Source organism: Thermobia domestica, chromosome 15 (assembly GCF_964235325.1).
Source record: "Thermobia domestica chromosome 15, izTheDome1.hap1.1, whole genome shotgun sequence".
Classification (NCBI taxonomy): domain Eukaryota; kingdom Metazoa; phylum Arthropoda; class Insecta; order Zygentoma; family Lepismatidae; genus Thermobia; species Thermobia domestica.
In genome coordinates, this window is record NC_137468.1 from 30,443,888 (window position 1) to 30,471,013 (window position 27,126).

Genomic DNA, 27,126 nt, shown 5'->3' on the forward strand with positions numbered 1-27,126 from the left:
TATAACTTGGCAAATGTTGTTTACTCCACAAGCTCTTGCTTTTCACCAACTTTCATCACAATCTGAGATGGTGAGGTTTTTCGCTGTTGTTAGGAGTAGAAAATATAGGCGTTTATAATAATAGGTTGTAAGCGTTGAGAAAATAATAAAGTACTAGCCAAAAAAGAAGAAAAGGAAGAAAAGAGATATTTATGTTGCTAGGGACAATTTTAGGTTGATTTGTAAAATGTAGTAAAGTTGAGGTTGATTCAAGAACAGATCTCTTGACTTTTGAGTTTGATAGACTTGAGAAATGTTGTTAATTGTAAAGTATGATGGTAAGAGAGAATTTTGAGTGTACCAGTTGAGAAACAATAAAAGAATAAACAGAAGTTTACGAGTATATTGGATCAGTGTTGTTAGTATCCTAGGGGTTAGAATTTTGGAAGATCAACCTAAAGGAGTTTTGAAAGTGAACTGAATTTAACCTAACAAATTAGGGGAATAGAACTTAACCTAAGAGACTTGGCGGAACTAAACATAGGAAGTTTTATACTCACATTGGTGCAGTCGGTTTTAAGAACATTATGCTTTTAGATAAATACAATGGCTTCATTTACTAATTTTGAACCCTTCGATGTTGAATCTGGCCGGATACAAGTTTATATTGAGCGTTTCGAGCAAGTGGTTTTATCTTCAGCCTTGCATGAAGACAGAAAACTTTCTACTTTCTTGTCTGTCATGGGTATGAAAACGTACGAAGAACTAAGAAACTTATGTATCTCAGTAAAACCTGCTCAGAAGTCTTATTCAGAATTGAAAGAATTAATACTTCGTCACTACGGTGTACAGACAAATGAATTAGCAGAATGCTTTAAGTTCCACAATATTAGACACCAACCTCATCAAACGGTGGCACAATTTGTTTTAACTCTAAAGAAACAGGCTGCTCACTGTAATTTTAATGCATGTTTAGATCATGCCCTAAGAGATCAATTTGTGTTTGGGATGAAAAGTAACATCGCTAGAAGACAAATATTAACTTTAAGTACTCTCACCTTCCAACAGGTGATAGATATAGCGACTGCAGTGGAAAATACGGAAGAACAGATGAACTTATTTAATAATGTACCAGAACAGATAACACATCAACTTAATGTAGTAAACCTCGATGGAACAGTAATAACAAAAGAATACAAGTAAAATCTGGACGTGCTACTACAGTAGTAGTTGGTCTAGAAGTGTGAGGCGTTCACCAGGATATACTTCATCTTCATCAGACTCTATGTCGAAGTTGTGTCGAAGCTGCTTGCGTAGACATGATAAAGAAACGTGTCCTGCTTTCGGAAAAAGGTGTTTTAAATGTACAGGTTTACACCACTTTGCTAATGCCTGTGTTGTGCAGTCTACAGAAGGTGAAATTAAAGAACTCCAATTTCATGTTTCTGATGCTGAAGTTGTTCACGACAACGTAGAGTTAAGACAGGGTGATCTGAAATCTTCCGCAATATTAGAACCAGATAATGTACAGAATTTATTTCAAGTATTAACTTTGGATACGTTACATTATCAAGAGACTAGGGATAAACCTGATGTTATGCTATCTACATGTGTTGTTGAGGATAATACAGAACCATCTAAGGTTAGCCTGGGAACCTCTATTGGATTATCTAGTAATCAATATGCAGTTGGAGCTACTAAACTGAACCAGAGCACTAAAAGAAATAAGAACTTTTCAAAACACAAATCTAAAGAGGAAGACCGTCAAATAAAGTTACAAACAAACAAAAGTTACTATAATCTTACAGATGATCAAGTAAAAGAGCCTTTGATTGACGCCAAGGAAGACAGTGATAGTATTTTTCTCAAGTCGGAAGAAGAAATTGATAGCAGAAGAAGTGTACACAGGGAACACGGTACGAAAAATAAGCAAGTAAAGAATCAGGAGTTTAATTTAATGGAAGACCAGATATTAGGTTTGGAGGAGGATGTTTTCCAATTTGTGTTCGAAGAATTAGTATCTTGGATGAATAAGATCAGAACATTGTGGATGAGAATGACCATAATGAAGCAACAGTTAAAGGGCACAAAGAAGAGACGTCAATTCAGGAGAGAGAAGAAATAAAATGATTTTTTCTTTCCAAGCCCCGAGAGGTTGTTAGGAGTAGAAAATATAGACGTTTATAATAGGTTGTAAGCGTTGAGAAAATAATAAAGCACTAGCCAAAAAAGAAGAAAAGGAAGAAAAGAGATATTTATGTTGCTAGGGATAGTTTTAGGTTGATTTGTAAAATGTAGTAAAGTTGGGGTTGATTCAAGAACAGATCTCTTGACTTTTGAGTTTGATAGACTTGAGAAATGTTGTTAATTGTAAAGTATGATGGTAAGAGAGAATTTTGAGTGTACCAGTTGAGAAACAATAAAAGAGTAACAGAAGTTGACGAGTATATTGGATCAGTGTTGTTAGTATCCTAGGGGTTAGAATTTTGGAAGATCAACCTAAAGGAGTTTTGAAAGTGAACTGAATTTAACCTAACAAATTAGGGGAATAGAACTTAACCTAAGAGACTTGGCGGAACTAAACATAGGAAGTTTTATACTAACAGCTGTGATGATTTGGAATGGAATGACCCAGGGGCAAGTACTTCTGCGATGTTGCCACGCTGCTTTCTGAGGTGCAGTAAATGGAGTTTGGACCACTACACCTTATTTTATATTTGGACCTATAACTTAGCAACGATGCAGAGTTGTCATGTATATTACCACATGACGTACATGGGTACGCAGGATTACACACGTAAAATTTCATCGTTCTACGATATGTAGAAGTGGGTCAGGGTAAAACTTTCCCGCGCATCTCTCGTAAGCTGGCAAATTTCCAAGAAATCACACATGTGCAAATTACTCACAAACTATTGATTTGCGATCCTCGGTTCATATAGGTAAAAATGTTCCAAAGTACTTGTAGAATATCCCCTTGCAAGGAATGCATTGAATTACCAGTCACCTGTATATATATAAGTGAACAGAATATCTAGTAGTCCGCGAGCAACAAAATTTTGATTGGGTTTGGGTTGTATAAGTATCAAGCGTTCGTTAATTAATATAAAATTTTATCAATTTATTCATTATGAATAATTTTATTCATTCATTATTTCATTCTATAATGAATAAGTAATTTTATTCATTATTCAATGAAACGATATACTAGAGCTGTGGTCGCCAAACTTATGAAACTTTTGAGCTATCTCATTGTTTCTAAATCCTACTGAGAACTACCAACCAAAAGAAATGTCAACTTTTTTTCTTAAAATCTTACATCTGTTTATGCATATGAACTTACATTTCTAGTAAACATGAAAGGAACCTATCCAAGTTAGCAAATGTCTAATATACACATGAAATGCATAACGTGCACAACTCCATGCGTATACAGTCAACTGTAAGATAGGACTGACAATGGCAGTTGAGCAGGAGAAACAAGCAGTTGTTGTCAGCGTCCCCTGTCGTTAGCGCCAGCTCAGTGGAGGAATCAAGGTTAGCCAACCGGAGCGTAGCGATATCTACCGAAAGTGTCTCCGAGAGCTACTGCGATCGACAGTTTGGCAATCTGTGCTAGAGCAAAATTTATGAATATATATATAGTACTCTCTTTGCGTGTACATATTTGTATAAAATTGCAGAGTTCTAGTTAGTATGGAAGTACATGAAACTTAAGTTGCAATATTTGACTTTAACAAGCGAAAAATAGAAAGTAACCTAATATAGCACTGTACCTAAAAAGTAACAAAGAAAACACGTGAAATCAGAATCTAAAAAAAAATCTTTGATCTAAAAAAAACGCTTCGATATATAAGACAAAGAGCTGCATAAACGAAACGTAAAATAGACCTAAAAAAAACAAAAAAAAAAACACGATGTATTGATGATAAAGTGCGTGTCAGATGAGTACGTTTACATCGAAAAATCGCACACGAGCTTCAACCCTGTGTAAGTTGCACGAAATAAAAATTACAAGAGCTAAGTCACGAATTTCAGTTTTAATTGTTGACCAGAACTGTCACTTTATGATTTCAGGGCTTTCTGTTCTTCTTCTGATATTACAAGGACAATGGCAACCGACTACAAACTAAACTACTTGAATAACTTAATATTTATGAACAATTGCCACAGATGAACCACTTTTAAATATTCATGACTTGCTAAATCGATGACACTTTTATTGAAACGAAGAACATAAAAATGTCTTGCGTGTGAATGAAGATTCTAGAGAGGACATTTTATCAGAGGGATAATCATAACGAAGAGTAATATCGATTTCAACATCAGTCATTGCATATTTTACAGAAAAACGGTGACCAAAGATAGAGAAGAAAACGATGTACATGAAAGAAATGATTAATGGACTGAGTGTATTATATATTTATTCAAGAATAAAAACATTATTATATTAAAGAATAAAAACATAGAAAAAAACTTCTTCATTCGCTAGTTATATCTGATTATTGCTATAAAGTGTGCCATGATTTTCATCTAAATTCTGTTTAACATTGAACTTTAGATAACACGTATGCTTATTTTCATTCCTAATTTGTGTCTCCCTACGTTTAAGGTTCTTTCCTAAGCTCCCCCCTCCCCGAATTCTGCGATTTTTTGTGAATAACCTGTGTGGTACATGATTCATGACAGGTGTCAACATTTCTGGTCTCGTTGAAAACTGATACGCCATTGATCAGCGCGAACTACATTCTGTGGCATGACGTCAGAAACGATCACTGGGCCATATTTCTTTGAAGATGGTAAAACCAATCCACTAACGGTGACTGGTGATTGATATCTAAACATGATTTAGACTATTGTGCGTCAAGCAGTGAAGAATATGCCTGAGATGTGGTTTCAACAAGATGGAGCCACAGCACACACGACAAGGAGCTCAATTGGCCTCCTGAATACCATTTTCGGCCATCGCATCATCTCAAGAAAAACTGACATAAACTGGCCCTCCCGTTCGCCTGACCTCACTCCGCTTGTTTATTTTCTTTTGGGTTATCTGAAGGACAAAGTGTATGTGAACAAACCACAAATAATACAACAGCTCAAGGACAATATTCTTATAGAACTACGAGGACTCGAACCAAAAGTATTGACCCTGTTATGAATCATATGCTCAACAGGGCCTGTATGCATGAAGCCCATAATGGCGGACATCTACCTGAGATTATTTCACACAAAAGTGTAAGCAATCTCTCATTTTTGGTCTTTAAGTCCGTGAAATATCTATGGAAATTATGATAAATAAAAAAATCACAATTATAACCCCTTCGTGACTTTTGGCCGATCTTGTATATCTACAAAATGCTATTATAGGAACTAGTAATTATTTTCAAGATCTTTCGTTAGTCCATAAATTTGGCTGCACAACAATTACGAAGCCATAAACTGCGGACCCAAATTTTTGGTCTATAAGAAAATGATATTAATACAATTTTATAGACACAACCTGACTCACTTTCTTCATGTTTGATATTCTTAAAGTCTTTAAGTTATTCACTATTTTTTAAATTATTATTTATTAACGTGGAAGTGAGCTAAGGAAGGAGTCTTAAATAGCATTTCAGGCTTCTGCTTCGTTCCCATACGAAAGAACAATGAAACTAAAGGTTCTGCTATCGAAGAAGTGAATCTAATATAGCAACAAGATTGTAGCATAAGTTAGTAATTGCTCTAAGTTTTAATACAAGTAACAACGTGTGAATAGAAAGAAAAATGGCTAGTTTCCTCAGAATTCATTAAGAATGAAGAACGAGGATGTCTTACTTTCGCTACTTTCTAGCCCCCTTTTAGAAAACGCGATTTAAAAAAAATTGCAATTGTTCATCACTATAAAAATTCCTACCAAGCAGGAGGTGTATCAGGGGCTATACGGCGTCTGACAACTGATCGTCTCCAGTCGTTTCAATGGGACGTTTTGACTCCCTACCAAACAGCTCCAATCTTGCTCCAAGCGATTTTCGTGTCTTCTTACACCACAAGACATTCCCATCCGGTACGCAATTTTACAGTAATGAACAGTTGCAGATGGTCGGTATACACTGATTCGACTCCCGGACGGCTGACTGTTACTGCGTTGGAATACGGAAGTTGGTTCTACGGTATGACAAATGTCAATTCTGTTTGTGAGTATGTTGAAAAATAGTATGACATGTGCTGTATTTGTGGCAATAAATGTGTCAAGGTCATTGTCTTTCCTTTGTTTAATGCCCTAGCGAAAATTACTTTCTGCCTCGTTATGAAAGTACACACCTCGTGTATATTTAAACTTATTTTTAGTTTAATGTATATTATGTGAGAGTTATTTGTAATAGTGAGCTTTGTTGGATATCGAGAATAAATCATGTTAAATAAAATTAGAGTTAAAAATTTAACAGAGAAATACTGTATTTTTGTAGGGCCGCATTATGAGAATTCACGAAGCCGCTTCCACAGGGGACCTGCACATGATAAGCTGTCTGATGGACCGAAAGATGTGGGCTCTGTCACGAGACGAAGCAGGGAACACTCCTCTCCAAAAGGCGATGCTAGGGCAACACAAAGACATTGTAGAGTACCTGGTCAACAAATTCCCAAACGCAATCGAAGCTAGAGATAGGGTAACCTTAAATAAGTCTTTTCTACCATTAAAAATTACTTAGTATAAATATTTCAATTAAATGATCTTGTGTACATATTTGATTACAGGAATACCTTGCATAATGCTGTTAGTTCAACGAAAAGTTTGCGCTATGCAAAACAGCATTGTTTGAGATCTATTTAAAATGCGTTTAAATTTAGTTTGTTCATTGCAAAAATAAGGATAACAAACAAGTTTAAAGAGGAAAAACACTTCTATGGATTAGAACGGAGTTTCTCAACTTTTTTTTTTTTTTTATCACGGCACCCTTTTATCACATCTTCCTGTCCCTATAAGTAATTTAATAGATTTTTTGATTACTACTGTTATCGCTTATAGTTGTAATTTATTGTATTTATTTTCTACTTCATTTTAATATGCATTGTTTAATGCATTTTATTTCTTATATTAAAACATTGAGTTTTCCATAAATTTCATTCCTCTACAATTGCTTTTAAATGATTCTTTAACAGTTTAAAATTTCAATAATCTTCACTATATTTGAAAACACGTATGAACTAGGGACGACCACTTTTTCTTGAAAAATACTATATCGAAAAATGAATTTTTCGAAAACGAAAATAATTCGAAAATGGAAAAAAATAAAAAATAACGATTTTTCCACAGAAAAACGAATCGGAAAACAGATATTTCGTAAAAGATCATCCTTAGAATGGACATAAAAATATGTCTAATTAAAACACACTTTAATTTTTTTCCCGCTACTAGATTTTATCCCATTTACCTTTTCCAAGTTCCTTCTCGTCCGCCATGTATTCCTCTCGTGATTCCCAACGAGTCCGGCCCCAGGTTGAGAAACTCTGAACTAAATAGTGCACAAAACCCGTTGAAACATATAAAATGTGTATCTTCAATTGCACATAAAAGTCCTTTTTTTTTTTATTTATACAGACATCAGCAAGCCTCACAATTACGCCCTTTAGGCTAAAGGAAAAGGATGATTACAGAAAGTAAAGGATTATGAAAGAAATTGATGGAATGAAATATGGAAGAAAACGGGAGAATCACGAGAAAACCCACGGACACGATGCTGCCCATCACAAACTCACCTAACTAGGGACCACTCGCACCAAACTGAGAAAACGTGTCTCATTCTTCAATTGTAGTCAATATCGTTACATCACAAGCCAATACTCGACTCGATTCACAAAGTATTTCCACTTAGATATGCATACGTGGTATTTACTACTTCTATTTCGTTATTTTTAAGAATTTGAACTGGCAAATTTATCGCTAATTCGTAAACATGTGTAACAATAAACTATGACGTCACTCGTAGGTGAAAAATCCATAAATATTCGAATATTTATATACAGTACAAAATAGCCATTCAAACTGGATGTTTGTAACGTCACAGTTTGCTGCTCAGATTCTCAGCAAACCAGCCACAGAAACCAAAGAGAAGGAAACAAATCAAGCGTTGATAGAAAACAGTGGTGACAGGCGAAGAAGGTGTATGAAATCTTTCAGTTTAATGTCCCACGTTTATGCCGTTTAGGCTAAGGGGGACGGATGATTAAGGCAAGCGAATGATGAAGGAAGAATTGGTGGAATGAGAATGTAGTACCCCGAGAAAACCCACGACACCATGTTGCCCATCACAAACTTAATTGGTGGGGGATCGAACTAGCGACCTCACACACCAGAGGTAAGCGCTCTACCACTAAGCCACCGTACCCCTCCTCACTACTTGTAGATTCATAACTGATCGAACTACTAATACTTGTTTTATTCCTTTCCACCTACCTCGTTCCCTTCCCCTTATTTGCTCAACCTGTTCTCTTTCTCCTGTCTATGATCGTAAAAGCCAGCTCATACGTCGTACTTCGGAAGCTGGAAATAACTGATCTAGAATCTACTCTTGGATTTGATTGATTAGTTTATATTTGCCCTTCACAGCGAGACTACATAAACCAAAACCTACACTTTTTATAATAAATCTGAACTACTGCAATGCGCTCGATGCTCTTCCACTGGAAATCGAATCCGGAACCTCGTGCACCAAAGGCATATTAACTATCTACTAGACTAGTGTTAAGACGGAGTACGTATTTTCGGACTTGACAGTCATTGATCAAGAATAAAATAGGACATATTACAATATGCGGCAAAATAAACAGTAAATTCGCGTGCAAATGGCGCGCGGGCGCAATGTGGTATGAGCTGTGAGCGCCACATTGTATGCTTCGCTGTGTGTGGACTAGCGGACTATGCACTTGGAGCGAAGATAATGTTACTCACAACAGAGGAGAAGGTGTTTATTTGAGAGCACTATTTCCGCTCATACGGTGTGGGCCAGCATCTGACCGTAGAAGATGAGTGGAGATGGCTCTGTGGGGTATACTAAAAGAAGCAATTTTCCGAATAGATAATACCCTACCATTGTACTGGAGTTAAGAGAGAAGATTCGATCATTTGTTTTGTTGTTCCAGCAAGCTGTGTTCACTAACATGTTCATCGATCTACAGAACGGCTTTGAAGAATGTTAGACGTAACGGTCAACATTTTGAACACGTGATGTACAGGCTCGATTCCTGTTAAATTTATAATTTGTATTGAGTAATAATTAGTTGACATCGTTTTGACATTTTTTGTGTTTCATTACGTTATACAATAAATAAATAAATAAATGTCAACGATATGATTTCAGTACTGTTTGTTTTGCTGCATACTGTATTACGCTAGCATCAAATAATTTTAAAACCAAATCTTAATTTGCTCTTGATGTTAGAAAGCAAACATTCATTCGCAGCTGAATATTCCGTAAGAAGTACTTGTAACACAGTGTCGGCTGTCGTGACCCAGAAAACACTATATCTTTTTCTGATATCTGGTCTCGTTCTTTCATTAATCCTAAATGTATTGAGGTTAACTCGTGACTTTCTGAGATGGAAACAGATATGCTGATAATATCTTCCCCAGACTATCGAGTATTTGAGTATTTGCAAAGAGTACATACTAATAGCACAATGACTTGACTGAAATATATGCTGGGTATTTCTAAATTCCTATTACAATCTTTGCGTTGAGCTAAAGAAAGCTGAAATAGGAAAAATGGCCTCCATTCAAACTACAATTCGTTCCACATAAGCTGATGTGCAATCAAAACAATTTCCCCTTCTTTTCATCTCTTTGTTATTGCAAAAGGGAAAGTAAGTCGGTAATCTTGACAGGGAGGGAGGCTTTTTAAAGATACAGTATTATATAAAAGCTAAATCTTTACCCCAGTTCGCTAGCACCTGACGTTGTCAAGGCAATGTTGTTCCTCTTAGCAACTACCAAACTCCGCTACCAACGGATATTATTTTTATTTTTATCTTTAATACGCGCCGAGTATACCCCATGAGACCTCAGTGAAATTTTTGCAAGGGTTGCGTACATGTCTGCCTTGTGCGATGTTTCTTCGTTAGGAGGCCGATTTTCTGCTAATGGTCCAGTAATATTGCATTATATACAGGATGTTTTGAAAGTCCCCTGACATAGGTAACTCTGTTATTATCAGAGTTACAACAAAATATAAGAGGCGAAACGTCTCCAAATATATTTTCAATTTAAAGTGAAAGAAATTTTTAAATCATGTGAGCCGTTTGTGCTGTACACTCTTTATGCGCCCAATGTTAAATGAAAATGCAATGTTGCCATTTACCTGAACACACAACATAAGAGATTCAAGTTACTGTTTGAAATGGGGGCTGGCCATCGACACGTTAGTGTAAAAAAACAGCAACTGCATTCACTTATGTTGTGGGTCCAGGTAAATGGCAACGTTGCATTTTCATTTAACATTGGGCGCATAAAGAGTGTACAGCCCAAACGGCTCGTCCGATTTAAATAAGTCTTTCACTTTATATTGAAAACATCATATTTGGAGACGGTTTCCTCTCTTACATTTTGTTGTAACTCTGATAATAGCAGTTACCATTGTTAGGGAATTTTTGAGACACCTCAATAAATAAATTAATGCAAGTTTTCACAGCGGTGAAAACACCATGTATATACTCCACCATAAAACACCATATATATATGGTGTATCAAAAAGGACTTTGCAACCGTGAAAACTCATATTGATTGATTTATTTGGCTTACAAACATGGGAGTTTGATGTCATTTTGTAGCAAAATAATCGTGTTTTTTTTTTTTATCTTGTAACTAAAGAGGTTCAATGTGCCTTCTATTGGTGATCCCATCTGCAGTCTCACTTGCTCTACGACATCTCCAGACGTACGGGGAAGACCTTAAGATTTGTTGTGTCTTACCGAACATCCAGTTTTAATAAAAACACTTATGCCACTGATAAATAGTAGGCCCACTGGGAGGACCTTTACCATACTTTGTACGAAAATTACGTTGCACAGTTGTCGCAGACTTTAATTCTTCAAATCAAAACACACTGCTAACACGCACGGGACCAGTAAAGGCAGCTATCTTTGCTACCCTGCAACTGCCGGTGGCGCTTGCGGTGGCTTATTTCTCAAATAGTGTACTACGCGAGTGAAAACTTTTGATGTATTTTGCTACAAAATGACACCAAAACTATGTCTCTAAGATAAATGAATAAATCAATTTGAGTTTTCAAAGTTGTAAAGTCCTTTTTGGTACACCCTAAATCAGGGCGCAAAATTTCAAAGTCAGAAGCACTCATCAATCCAGAAACGATGGTCGCAAGTCTTTCTCACGTACACATTATGAGAGGTCTTCCCCCCTCCCCTGCGGCCTTCGGTTTGATAAAAAGAAAAAGAGATTACATCAAGGCATAAAATTTCAAAACCAGACAAATAGATTCCGATCAATTTTGAATTGGACAATTCATACACATGTTATAAAATATCGTAGCTTTTAAGACTTCACGTGTTTAACGCTCTCTCTCTCTGCACTGAAATACCAGCTGTCGATTGCAGTTTTCGGATCAAAGTTCTTAAGTGAAGGGCCGTTGATGGAAATTCTCAGCAAATCATCTAGTATAGGTCAGTCTTCAGTGAATTCCCGTAGGCAGTCTTAACTCTGTTGAGAATGCTGAAGCTATCTCACATGAAGCAGTACTCACAGGTTAAGTTAAACAAAATGTGACCAAAAAATTGGAAGCAAATTTGGTAATCTCGTAATAAAGTTTTCACTAAATCTTTTTCATTGTCTGATTCAACGTCAATGAAGAAAACAAACGTTTATATTCTGTTCTTTCCACGTTTGCTGTGACGACTTTAGATTTCGTGTTTTCTTTCACTCAGTGATAATTATTTTTGTGCGAAACGGAAACTGCGCAGCCCTATGAGTTCAGGCAGAAACCATTCTACTGAACATTGGTCGCCAGCTTTAAATGTCTAGTAGCCAATGGCGACGTGGCGACCGAAAATTTTGCGCCCTGCCCTAAATATATAATATCTTAATGCGCTGATGGAAAAAATCATAAAATTAACTACGGCGCCTAACATGTTAAAGAATGATTATTATGTATGTACTAAGGTTTGATTTACTCACATTTTTAAAATCACATTTTTAGAAATAAGAACTCACTAAGTTAATTACCATGATTTTTCATTTAAGAGTCGGAAGAGGTTGTGAATCGAACCAATCCTGTTTAAATTATATCTTTTCTCTTTTTTAATATAAGCATATCTGTTTATAAGAGGATCGGCCATGAGACACATGATATTTATCATTTCGTGTCCCGTCGTTATGATATTAGCACTTTGACACTTTTCTCATACAAACTGCATTTGCTCTTGGATTGCAAATCAATGTGAAAATTATTGTATACGTGCAGTAAGAACCCATTCAATTCCCAACCCTGTCTTCACTTGCAATTCCAACATTATTTCACAACGTCGACCATCAAGAAGACGATAACTGTTCATTTAAATTTACTTTGTACTAAAATATGTTTCTTTCCTCACTAATGCAGATAAATGTAATGAAATGTTTTAAAATACTATATGAGCTATTATAGAAGATATAATTAAATCTTTATATACATTTACATACATTCTATTCCTCCGTGTGCGGGGGTTGAAGGTGAACACAGGAACACCAACATTCATGCTTATCAGACAGTGTGGGTGAGTGTGATGAGGAGAAAACCTGTTTTGATCTCCTATGAGCTTATCTCGAATGAAACATAGTTGTGTTGCAAATACGTATATATACTGGATATTAAAAAAGGAATGGTTAATTTCTGCTCATACAACTAGTATAAATTTTAGTGCCTCCTGATGACCGATTGGATACTGCGTGAACCTTCTGTGAGCGTGGTCCCATGAAATACTTATCTCGAATACATACCGGGATATCGGTTCACATCCCAGTTTAAACAGTAGATATCGTATTGTTTCATACATTCTCGCTAATGAAAAGAACATTAAACCAAACTAATGCAAAAAGTTTGAACATCAGCGATAAACATTCCCTGACAAGTTGATTATCCTTTCCAAGAGGTACTGTACTCTAGTTGGAACAAAAATAATCAACTTCTTTCCAGAATAGTGTATCGAAAATGGAGTACATTTTTTATTGCCATCATGTCGTACGTGCAGATCTCCCGGATCTAGCCATGATTTCTCCCTCCCTTTGAATTTGATTTAAAAAAAAAATCACAAAGATAAAACGAAAACGTGTTTATTTCTTAGTTACATTTGCAATATGTAGAGAAATAGCGTTTCTTTATTTATTGATCGAGCACCGAGATCAGACGTGATATACTGTTTAGAAGTGGGATCCAATTTATTATTTAGTTTTCACCAGCCGCTTAGTACCCCACTGGAAATAGAATTTAGGACTTAGGCACAGATAACCACTTTACCTTAATCACTTGACTACGAAGGAACATAAAATAAGCTTAGAGACTATTACATTATACGTTACATCTAATAATGGATCTCTAAGGTCATAGTATAGATTTTTCTTTAAAAGAGTGAGTTTGGAAGTTTGAACTTCGTTTTTTTGTGATTTACGACCTTATGCAACACCGAGGTTACAAAGGACGAAACACTATCATGGCGGCCTTATTGACCAGGACAGAACAGCCAACCCGAGGTGCAGTACTGTGAGCAATACAATATAGTCTCGTACCGCATATTCACTTGAGCATGTGCTACGGAAACACCTTTCTAACGCTGCGATAGACACACATGGTCCACATTCAGGGCTCTCTCTCCGCATCCTCTCCTATTTCCCTCTGTTTCGCTTGACTGGCCTTCCTATGATCAATATGCGCCCGGCCTTAATGTAGGTTTCGAACTACGACCAGGACTTGAATTGTCCGTAGGTGTTGAACCACATGGGGTTGAAGGCGGACATCATCAGACGGCGACTCCTTTCCCGTAGGTGTTCAACCACATGGGATTGAAGACGGTGTCATCAGAGTGGCGACTTCGTACTCGTAGGTGTTTAACCACATGGGGTTAAAGGCGAACGTCACTAGAGTGGCGACTCTTTGCCAGCAGGTGTTTAACCACATGGGGTTGAAGGCGCACGTCATTAGAGTAAGGACTCCTGCTGAGGCCAAGCTGATAAGGTTGTTTACTTCTTTTGTACATTGCTATTGCTGTCTGACTGTATGAGAACCAAATACAATACTCTGCACCACCATACATAGTCAATTCAATTTAAGTCTCATCATATATGATTGAAGTGTAATATTTTTATATTTGTTTTCATAAAACAATGATTAATTATTTATTACTTTTTTTTACAAGCTTGGACGAACACCCTTGCACTATGCCGCAGCCTTGGAAGGCACAGATGATGGCGCCTTTTTCTATCAGCTTTTGGTTAAACATGGTGCGAATGAGAAAGCTGTAGATGTGGTAAGATTACATACGTTAAGTATGGATTACTTCGAAAATTTGTACACGTAGAGCTAAAATACTTTGTTCTAAACAATATTTCCAGCAGTACCCGATATTGCTTCTGTTTATAAATAAAAACACGTCTCTCATTTTTAACGCAAAGAGGTCATATTTGTATATTCTTCGCACCTAGGAACAAGGCTTGTTGTAATTGGCGAGATATATCGTTTACAAGAAGTCCTTTTATATAATACGAGGGTCATTTAATAAATAATGCACACTATGGCAACGCTGCGGAGTGGATGATGAAAACATTTCGTCAACTGAAGATGAGGTCTTAAGAGCAGGATGTGTGCTCGTGTACTCTCTAATGAACATAGTGAGGGTGTGACAAGTGTTGGAAATGGAAAGCGGGTGTTTCGGGTAACGTGTCTATTGAAGATCTGAGGTTGTACTTAAAGACTGAAACGTTACGTGGCAAAACCCCCAGAGAAATTCACCGTACCTTAAGTGAAGTTTATGGTGAGACAACAGTGGACCATAGTAGTTTCTCGTTAGGCTACTCGTTTCCGCAGTGGTAGTGTGAGCATAAAGGATGATGGAAGACCAGGACAACCGAAATCATCAATCGATGAAAGAAGTGTGCAATTCGTGGCAGATGCACTTGAACAAGATCGTCGTGTGATATGTAAGGAACTTTCTGACATCACAGGAATTCCATCTCCGTCAGTAAACCGAATTTTGTCAAGTGACTTACAGGAGAGAAAAACTTCTGCACGATGGGGCCCCCCATTTTTTGATTGCTGAACAGTAGCAGACACATCTGGACAATGCAGCGGTGTTGAAACAAAGATTCAGCGTTGAAGGTGAAGACTTACTGCATCACATTATTGCTATTGATGAAACGTGGATCAGAGACTTTGAGCCGGAATTGAAATCACAATCCAACCAGAGAAGAGCTCCATCTTCCCCAAGATCAAAAACGTGTCGCCGATCTCAATCAAAGGTTAAGCAAATTATGATTTTTGCTTAGCATCATCAATGCATTATCATAACGGACAGAGTTCCATGTAGAAGACTATTATTGTGAATTCCCGCTTAAACTGCGCAGAAAATGTACAAAACCCAACCGCAGTTGCTTAAAGCGGGTTTACTGATACTCCACGACAACGCTCGCCCGCATACCGCTAATGGTGTGCGTAAAAAGCTTCGCAAATACGGTTAGCAAATATTACTTCATGCTCCTTACAGTCTGAACATGAGTCTACCAGACTACGACCTGTTCCCAAAGTTGAAACAACGTATGGGTGGACGTCGGTTTCCATGTCTCGAGGAGCTTTCTGCAGCCGTTACCCGAACCATTCGATAGCTTCACAAAGATAGCGTCCTTGATGGAATACAGAAGCTACCCACACGTTGGGATTTCGTCACTGTCAAACAGGAGACCATATTGGAAACCTGTAAAGAAATCCTCTACAAACAATAAACGTGTAAGTCACAAAAAACTTGTATGCATTATTTATGAAATGTCCCTCGTATATATTAACCAAAGCACTAAAAGTATTACAGATTTAATAAGAAACCAGATGCATTTATACTTTTCTTAAATTAGATTTCACATGTGCACGTCCTTTCTGCTGAGTGGGCCGTAAGTCACTTGACAAAAATGTATTTGAAATGAATTATTTACTAACTACGGAACTATTACAAGTAGTATAGTTGTATTAGTACAAGTAGTACCTTGCGTTGTATTAAGGTCTTTACTAAGTTCATCTTTACTTTTTTAAAAACTAATAAATAACTTAACGACAATGAAGAAATATAAAAAAATGTAGAAAGTAAGCCAGGTAGTATAGACAAAATGCTATTAAATAAACTATTAAACCTATTGTTATAGACTAGAAATTTAGGTGCACAGTTTATGACGTCATAATTATTGGGTACCCAAATTTACGAAAGGTCTAGAATACAATTATTAATTCATGTAATAGGCTTTTACAAGTATACCCCGACCAGCGAACGAATGCAGACGGCTGGTTTTGTATATACATAAGTGTTACCAACCGGTTAACTTATTACATCTGTCATAATTCTTATTGTCCTGTTCGTAATAAACCACTTCACGCTAAGTTCAAGTTGTTCAAGATATTCAATGTTGGATCGGAGTAGGAATTAAAGTTTCAAGTGGGAGAGCCTGACAATTACAAATTCCTTATAATTCCAGTAAAATTCAGCAAATTTTCTGTGAATTAGTATTAAAAAGAAAACCCAGAAAATACATTTTCAGGGCGGAGAAAACTCTTACAGGCATTACGATATTATCTGTTTAATACTACTTCTAAAACTGATTAGAGTGAATATGAATTAAAAAAAAAAACACTAAGTTTTTCATAGTAACAAGTTTGAGAAGAACGAAGCTTGTCTTCCATTATTATCTAATTGCTCAAAGACAGCAATGATAAAACAGTTGGTCGGTAATCATCTGGTCGCTTCTTTCACCAATTCATAAAGAATATGGGTGCAAATGTTAAATACGTAAGTTTGGCATTGTTTTTTTAAAAAACAAAAACCTTCTCTTGCAACCGTTTGTGCCACATTTTAATACTTTAACTCGAAATAAAAATTACAGTTGCTTAAAGAGGATTTGCCTTTGATTGAATTTCAATTGTGGATAACAATATAGGGCTTTTCAGAGAAAAGTGGGTGGAGAGGCAGGTTTATTAAATAAAACCGAACATCTGACACGTTTCAGCTGAGGCAGCTTGTGCTACCAAGCTAAACTAAGTCCTTTCGATTCAACCTAAAAATGGCATTAAAAAGATGTTCAGTAGAATAACGTGTTACCGTTATTATTTCTAGAAAGACAGACACAAAGATAACACCAGGCTCCCAAGTTTTAAAATTACAGTGAGTGTGAAAACAGTTAGTGGAATTAATTTTGTCACCTGAGTGCTAGAACCGGAGGTAAATTCAGAGGGAGTCCGGGGGAAAATTCTCATAAATAAAAGCTGTGAATTTATTGTATGCTGAAGCAATGACACACTTACACCATCCATACATTCATGTTTTTATCAACTACTCTCTTTCGAACTCTACGAAAGGCTGGATTTCGATAATGATTCTAAAAAGAAAGATGTACCCTAATCAAATTTTACAAGTCAAACCCGAAGGGCAAACTATCCAACCCCATAATCCTTTAAAAAGTGCAGGGAAAATTTCTTCTTCTTCACCTTCCTTTCTCCCAAAAGGTTCACATTCCTCAAACAAATTAAAAGATTTTTTAGTTTAACATCCCATGGTTATGCCTTTTAGCTTAAAGAATTCAAATGATTAATGAGCTTCCTCGTGACCATGTGGATAGCATGCGCGCCTTCGACGAGGAAGACGCGGGTTCGATTCTTGGTGGGAACTCATATGGTTCGGATTTCACGTTAAGCAGAAGTCCACGTCTCATACAACCTCGCTGCTGAACGACACTACACTCTAATCAAATCCAAACGAATGATTAATGAAACTGAATGAGTGTGAAAGTAAAAATGTCCGTGGTCTTCTATCAGGAATCGAACCCAGGACCATAGTGCTTCAAAGGCACACGTGCTAGCCACTAGGCCAACGGATAGGACTTTTTCCATTCTCGAGTGAAAATGAAATTCTCTCCTAGCTTAAACTTAAGAAAACAATTTGTGTCAACATTCATTTAGAACACAAACGCATTAACCTAAAGTTCGTTGAGACTTGATTTAAATTTACACTTACAAGACATGGCGCAACTATTAACCCTAAATTAATCTATTAGTCATTGACAGTCATTCCCTCCTCTTACAGGTTACTCCTATTTTGTAATGAAATCAAATAAAAATTAATCAATTTTCATACAATCTGCTTAATGCACAGTAGCTCACTGAATTGGGGTATGTTGTTCCTTTATTGGTAACTTCTATGCATATATTGCTATTCACAATAAGTTGAAGGGATGGTTCTATATTCAATGACAACTAATATAATCTATAGCGTTCTTTACTAAGCGCAAACAGATCAGGCTATTTATAATATCTAAACTGCAACTTTGGTAAACCGTTGGATGCACTTCATCACTGAGACTCTCCATTTTCCTGTATGTCCCCGCTTCTCCAGTAACTCTGGTAAACACAACACTAGCATCCCAGTCAAAAACAGCATTGCTATCCTACTCAGGTAAACACAACACTAGCATCCCAAGCCGAAAGCGGCACTGCTATCGTACTCAGGTAAACATAACACTAGCATCCCAAGCCGACAGCAGCACTGTCATCCTAGTCACGTAAACACAACACTAACACTCCTAGCCGAAAGCGGCACTGCTATTCTAGTCATGTAATATTATCTGGCTTACTTTCTACATTTTTGATATCCTTCATTGTCTTCACGTCATTCACTAAAATGCAAAAAAGAAGAGGGGAGATACGGTTGCCATTCGTTCCGGAAAATCCGGAACAATCACGGAACCGAGATCTGCGTCCCGGCGTTTCGATAGTATTTCTCGGTACGCTTAAATGTCCCGGATTTCAGCGAAGAAGAAAGGAAAGGCATATTATAGCTTGCTTTTCTCACAGGATTAGGTATATATTTATTCTCTTCAACTTCTGAGTATGGCAATTCAAAAGATGAAAAAGAACTTGAATACATAAAACATGGATTTAATTAAATTCACGATTTAACTACTCTAACATTGAACGAAGCATTCGTTTCATTGGGCCAGGGACAAAAGGCTTTACTGCTCAATTTTATTGTTATCTTTAGTACTTTGTTTCAATCTGCATCTTGCTTCTGAAATATTTTAATCAATAAGCTCTGATCGATATTTTTTGTTATTTTCCTCCACTTGAATGAGCTAAAACAGACTCTGAAAGCCATGAACAATACAGATCCTGAGAAATTAAAATGCTTACCAGGGGGAAGGGTGTTAAGCATCTGCTTATGTTTGCTTAACTGGGGAGGAGAAGGCCGACTAAAATGACTAAAAATGTGATTACGTAATACTTGAACAACTGTATCTAATGGAAGTTAATTAGTACTCGTATATAACGCTCCTTTTCATTTTAAGTATTTCAAAGATTCTCGTAATTTAGTAGCGTCCCGGATTCTCATTTTTGAAATATGGCAACCCTAAGGTGAGAACTTAATGAAAAGTCTTAACATTAAGTTAAGAATCAAGTGTTCAAAGTATCCATCATTTACAATGCACAGTTTACATCTTTTAAACACGAAAGAACATATTACATCTCTAATGTTGTTGGATGAAACTCTTATCAAATTCAGAAGTAATATGCTCTTTCAAATGCTCTAAATCCGTATTTTTTTTTTTCAAGAAAAATACCTTTCATTACTCCTAAGACAGAAAATGTTGCAAAAATAATTCAGTCTTATCTTGGGAATTATGGTCATGTAACCACCACAACTAAGGTACCAACACACATGTAACTTCCTATTTATTGTTAACTTTCTTACAACTATAAGAAAGTGTGAATGTTTTACAGAATCCTTTCTTACATCGTATTATTTACGGACCATGTCCCATTAGGAACCAAACAATAATGTCAATCGGCTACTGCTACTCTAGTCAGTGGAGAAGTGAATGATTACTAGTGTCAAGCAACTTACGACTCACACTGTATTATAACATATACAGTTATGTTACTGTTGTTAATCTACATATCAAAATAGTTGTGTTTATGTATAACTTTATAAAGCTCGCCCACGAAAACAACGATTTCTGGAGATACGAATACACTACTACATCAGTTATAAAGAAACTTGGGTAATAGCTTGCCAGGAAAGTAAAGCTACAAACACATTTCGCACGTTGGGGGAAAAGTGGCAACACTAGCAGTACCTTGATCTATACGACGAGGATTATGGGGTGATTCATCAGTGGGACACATAGTTTTGCGCAAGGAACATGCGTTGACATTACTAAATCACCTAGGTTTGAAATGCGCACCGTAACCAAATTTTTGCAAATATAAGGTAAGCGTTCATCGGAGGCCCATCGTGAAATAACATCTGTGTACGAGAACGTAATGAATACTGCACCTAAAGAAGCATCTTGATGAAAAACACTTTTACAATGATGATTAGGTTAAGGGAAGCGTCACAACATGATTCCAGATGCAGGCACCGGACTTTATGATTCTAGGATACAAACTTCTGTACCAGTACGGCTTTCTTTGCGTCCAATACATTTCTTGTATATCTTAATTTTCGTTTGCACTTTACTTTCCTGACAAGTCTCGTAGACAGTGGTCCCAGATTCCATTCCTGGAGGGGAATGTCGGTTAGAAAAGTGTAGCTTCAGGCCAGCTGTTTTCCTTGCGTTTTTCTAATCTATACTAGCCAAATGCAGGGATGGTATCTATTCTCATCCTTCATTCATGATGGGCTAACATGGTCATGGATCCCAAAAGTCCAGAAATCTAATTCCTAATCCTGACAGATATAGTCTCGTAGATACGTTAAATATTATTAAGATGCTAGTCAGTACAACCGATTGATTGCCTACTCATTTCAAGTAACATTATGTATTATCTTTTTTTCCAGCGAGATCATAGCGTCGATTACTATCGAGAGCATCCAGAACAAATATTATCAGGCGCTGACAGCGAGAGTTCTTCTGCAGGGTCTGCAGCTACAGAAACGACGCAATTAGCGTCAGATGATGAGAAACAAGACTCTTAGTGACCTTGCATTGTTTTAAATATGGACATTTAAAAAAGACTAAAATAATTCTGTTAAAGGTTAAATATATCCGTCATCTTTGATTTTTAATTGAATTATTTATATGGGGAACTGTATATCTTTACGTATTAAATTGTATGAAGATATAAATCACTGATTTCGCTTATTTCTTCGACAAAAATATTTAAATGCATGATTTAGCACATTTCAATGGGAAAGAAGTTCTTAGAAAAACGTCTCATGACTTACTATAACTTAAAATTATTGATTAAATACACATCGTGTACATAATTTGTGAGAAGTATATCAAAAAGTACTAGAAAAAGAAAAACATAGCACATGAATACTTGAAGAAAATCCAGTGATTATCATATTATGACTTACATTCTATACAACTTAAATGAAAACCTACAGACATATTTAATCTGTGACAAACAAATGAAGTTTTCCTCGTCCATCTCTCATCAAATTCCATATACATATCTTCCGTGCTTTTCTAGCTGTAGCAAACTAGTAATTTTTTGAATTCGTACAAGTTTTGGGCCATTTTATCAACCTTTTGAAGTTAATTCAACACAACAGCACTATGTTACCAGAATTGTGTAAAATTCTGACACTACGTGTGTTACTTCAACGTCATCAGATTTTGGAGTAAATTATTAAATTAAAATAGTATATCTACTACCGAACATGGTAGCTTGTAGCATGGAGTGATTTTAGCAACACATCATTGGCGTTGTTTTGTGTAAAGTTGCAAAAGAATTAAGTTTGGAAAAGCAGTTTCTTTCTTATATAATTATAACAACTTCAGAAGGGGATACATACGAGTGAAATATTTTAAAGTGTGAAATATTACTGGTTTATAACTACTCTCCATCTGATTTAGTGTTCACTTACCAAAATTGTGTGAAAACTGAACTTACTTTGTCCTCTTTAGAAAGGATTTTACATTGAAACACTAGTTTTTACAGATGGATAGAACCTACAACTATGTTTTAGTGGGCTGTACCAATAGAAGATATAGAGGGTGCTTCAAAACAACACTGACAACATTTGGGAGGCGATTCCTGACACCAAGATAATGCAAAAACTTATAGACCAACCTGAATGCACAAATGCTTTCTTCCGGAGTTACAAGCTTCCGAAAACATAAAAAAAATGAACCTTAAAGGTCCATACCTCCAAAACTATTGAACCTACCGCAGTCGGGTCAAGACTTAACTTAGGAACTAATATGCGTGCTATAAAAAAAATACATGTTTGAGAATTCTAAGGTAGTAACACGACAATTTTTATAGAGGGAGTTGGTGAGAACTTTCAAATTATATGCCCGTAGTCGAACTAACTATGGTTTTGGAGCTATGGACCTTTAAAGTTATTTTTTCATGTTTCCGGCAGTTTATAACTCCGAAAGGAAGCATTTGTGCACCCAGGTTGGTCTATACTTTTCGTCTTATCTTAGTGTCAGGAATTACCTCCCAAACGTTGTCGGTGTTGTTTTGAAACACCCTGTAGGCCTATATTATAAAAGAAACAGAGAAGTCCTGAAATCATATGTCGTGATTCTCCTGTCTACAATGAAAGATAAAATTAATCTTTCCCAATATTAATTACTCCTACTAAACTTACGAAGCGAAGTCCAATTAAGTTACCATAAAGAGAAATAAGCGAAATCAAAGCATTAAAATCTTCATTCACTTTAACGTAAGTAATAATAATAAAACAAAACACTTCCTCATATAAATCAAAAGATTAGCAATATAAAGATGGATAAAAGTGTTGATGATATTGAATACTTCGAGACAATGCTAAATAATGAAGAAGGAAAAAAAAAACTTTTATCATACTGTTTTAAATATTCTTCCAGAAGCACACAAAGCGTGATTATATTTTTTTATTAAATCAAAATTATCCTTTAAGTGTTATGCAATGCTAAACTTGTTTTATCCATAATATTTTGTAAAATATAAATCATACGATGTTCTTCCTGTATATAATCAATTATTTTGATGTTAAAATAAAATTTCAATAAACAAATCAATAATTTACGATTTGTACCTAGATAAATAAGTTAAACAAAATACCTAGTATTCACTCCTACCATTAGATTTCGTGGCGTCAATCATTATGGCATTTTTAATAGCTGAGTAATTATTTTTAGGTCTCGGCGTAAGCATAAGGGAGCTCATACTTTTGCCCTATATGTGTATGTAATATTTTATTTCTCGGTAGTTACTGACCGAATCTGAACGAAATTTGGTGGGTAAGTAGCACATCCTCTAAGATATAGAGAACGCTATATTTGTTAACCGAGCTAGTCCAGGAGCAGACTCGGCTTGGGTGGGTTCGATTTGTTTGTGATACTTTATTACTCGATAACTACTGGCCAGATCTGAACCAAATTTGATAAGCAAGTGTCCCATGGCCTACGGAATAAAGATAGTTCTATTTGTGGCCGGGCTCAGCCAGGGATAAGTTCAGCTCGGCATGCCTTGTATGTGATACTTCATTTTTCGATCACTACAGGCTGAATCTGAACGGGAGCTTTTATTAGACTTCAAATTTCATCCACAGAATACATTCACCGTTTAGATAACATGGGTCCATCTACTATTATTTGTGAAAAGCTATCACTAGGCTGATTTCCTTTAAAATGCAAATTAATAGTTGATCTGCTCGCTACTCTTCAAGTTTTTATATTCAACACTTGATAGACTCATACGTGTGCATCTGTATAGATTGTTCGTAATTACATTTCTATTAGGGCATATAATGTTCAAATATAAGCTATATATTCTTTCATATAAACTAATCTGAATGAAAAAAAAGGAACGTTAAGCTCCAAGGAGCGCCAAGAGCTTGGAAGTTGTTAATTTGTTAAATACCATGCAATACCTATCAGACTGACACTAGTGTATTTTTTAAAAAAACCTTGCTGATCCAGTGGAATAGGAATTTCATTCTTTGTTTTCGATATTTGTACCTAAAATATAATACACTACAGTCCCGTTACCGGAATCCACATTAACGGAATTTCCAAGTTAACCCAACTGCTAAATGAGAAAAAACAAAAAAGCGTTTTTCTCAACAAGATGAATTAAACTTCATTGTTTTAATCATACATCTTAAGTTTAGCAATGTTTAGTTTTGAAGGTGTAGGCGTAATATGTTGCCAACAACATCTTTTCACACTGAAAATATATCAAATATATACAGGGTGTTTCAAAATAACACCGACAGCGTTTTGGAGGTGATTCCTGATACCAAGATAAGACGAAAAGTATAGACCAACCTGGGTACACAAATGTTTCTTTCGGAGTTATAGGCTGCCGAAAACATGATAAAAATGAACTTTAAAGGTTCATAGCTCCAAACCTATTGGACCTACCGTAGCCGGGTCAAGACTTCACTTAGGAACTAATATGTGCACTACCAAAAAATACATGTTTAATAATCGTAAGGTACCCACGCAACAATTTTTATAAAGACAGTTTGGCTACGGGCATATAATTTGAAGTATTCAACAACTACCTCTATTAAAGTTGTTGCGGAAGTACCACAGTATTCTGAAACATGGATATTTGGATAGGGCACATACTTGTTCCTAAACAAAGTCTTGACCCGACTACGGTAAGTTCCATATTGTTGGAGCTACGGACCCTTAAAGTTCATAGTTTCGTTTTCGCCAGCCTGTAACTCCGAAAGGGAGCATTTGTGCACCCAGGTTGTTTATACTTTTCGTCTTATCTTGGTGGCAGGAATCACCTCCCAAACATTGTCGGTGTTGTTTTCAAACACCCTGTATATTCACGCTGCATATCAAAAAATCTTTATTTCAATTTAACTGAATCTTCGTGGAACCGAAATACCATCGGTTCAGTCAAATTCACTTAAACGGGACGCTAGTATATAGCATTTCCAATTTATATATATATATATATATATATATATATATATATATATATATATATATATATATATATATATATATATATATATATATATATATATATACATAAACTTACAAAAATTTTCATTGGACAATTTATAAGAAACCGTCCTCAAACCTTTGGAACTCCTTAAATACATTATTTCTTAATTGACCGCATTTCCATGATATTTAAAGTCTAAAATAATTTACAGAGGCTGTTAAATGAAGATAATTAGAATGTATGTATGTACAGGAGTCAATTAACTGCCGATGATGAAACAAAAAATGTCGTACTAAAGACTGGGTTATTGTGAGTCAACCACTTCTTACCGTTCGGTTCAATGAGTCTCACTGAATTCTCTTACATTCCAGTTCACTTTCTTACAAATCATTTTCAGAGGACAATAAAATCATGTATAAACTCACCAATATACATTTATTGAAGTTCACAGTAGTGAGTAACAATTTTTATTAAAATACAATATTGTAAGGTACTCAGCAACAAAATAGTTAAATTAAATTTTTGGTGGATATAGAGCTCTGTCAGCCGCATTCAATAAATATAGGTTTTGGTTACGATATTAGCTTCCAAATACTTGCAGGTATGAATAAATGCCGAAAGTTTAATCGTCTTCCTCAGTGTTGAATCACGATTTCCAGAAACTGTGTTAGAATATTTTGTAAAACCTAGTATGCATTGATACATAAAACAGGGAAGTTGCTTTAACGTCAAATATCATGAATAATTTGGACCATTTTAGTTAGAAAAACTATATGGGCTAGTCGAAGGGATTTTTTTCATTGCATTTTTTTTTAAAGGTAAGGACAATATTTACGAATTGGAAGCAAGCTAATTCTACTTCATATTTTAGTCGGTGTACAGGTTCGAATTATTCAGTTCGGTGTACAGGTTATGCCTAGCAGATATGAATATATAAGATAAGGTAAGTATTTTAAAATAAATAATGCCACAGTGAATATCGGAAGTAAATTTAAACCAGAATTTCGTTCTGAATATCACACATTAACTGCTACTTATGCAACCAACATGACAGCAAAGAAAATTGGGTTGCCTATCAACATTGTTACAAGCAGTTAAGTGGGTAAAGAACACGTGCATGTCATCGTTAAGGAAAGACAAATAACAATCTGCTAGTTGCTACATATACAGTAAATAAATAAATTCTTCCAGCAAAATAAATATTGCCAATTATTATTGGCAATGTGCGACATACTTTTGAGCGTCACAAATGTTCGCTTTTTCGATTTTCTCAAGAACTACCCTCAACAATGTGGACTATTGACTGATATGTTTGGACAACATTTTAATAATTAAAATTTACAAATTAATGAAAATTTTAGGTTATATTTTATTAACCACACTATACATCGTTATACTAGTATCATAATGAAAAGCTTAATGTGGATCTATTTCAGTTAACCAGTTTTAACTCAATAAGTGGCACGGTTCTCGGGAGAGCATCATTTTTTAGGTTTAGTCCCCCAGTTAGTGTTGTCCACGAGACAAGAAATTTCGCGTCTTGTCTCGAAAACTAGACGAGATGTATTTTTCCAAACTCGAGAAATGAGAAGCACGACAATTTTAGTTTCGTTTTCGAGACGAGACGAGAAATTCCAAGACTGTCATGAGTGTAAGTAGTTCGAAGAGATCTCAAAGACTTTTAGTTTTAGTGTTACATGACTCATAGGGGACACCGCAGTCTAGTAGTTAAAAAGTTGGACTCATGTCCGCGTGATTCAGGGTTCGATCCCAAACTTTCGGTGTCCATCCAGCGTCATGAGGCAAGCTGAGGAGTCACAGCCGATTAATGATAGGGCGACGCAGCGCGCTGGACACGTATTCGTCGCTAGGCAGGACGTAGTTCCACTAATAGCTAACAGATGGCGTGGAGCGGCTCAGGCCCACAAATCAGATCGTTATACCAAGTGGTTAGTGGTTACATTATTCATAGTACAAGTAGAGACCTGCGCGGGCCGGGCTCGGGCGAGCCGACTCTGTTATTTCTTTG

The 27,126-nt window shown here is 36.1% G+C and overlaps 2 protein-coding genes across 3 annotated transcripts in view; one reads left to right on the forward strand and one right to left on the reverse strand.

Moving 5' to 3' along the window:
- Positions 1-23,187, forward strand: part of LOC145671835 (uncharacterized) — a 43,233-nt gene extending 20,046 nt beyond the window's left edge. Inside the window, exons 3-5 of the mRNA XM_081741062.1 lie at positions 6,429-6,629; positions 14,359-14,469; positions 21,028-23,187. Of these exons, the coding sequence (XP_081597188.1) occupies positions 6,438-6,629; positions 14,359-14,469; positions 21,028-21,165 (441 nt within the window). The 5' untranslated portion in view covers positions 6,429-6,437 and the 3' untranslated portion in view covers positions 21,166-23,187. The remainder of the gene's footprint in view (positions 1-6,428; positions 6,630-14,358; positions 14,470-21,027) is intronic.
- LOC145672160 (uncharacterized) overlaps positions 1-27,126 on the reverse strand; it is a 315,761-nt gene that overhangs the window by 65,170 nt on the left and 223,465 nt on the right. The gene's annotated exons all lie outside the window — the stretch shown is intronic.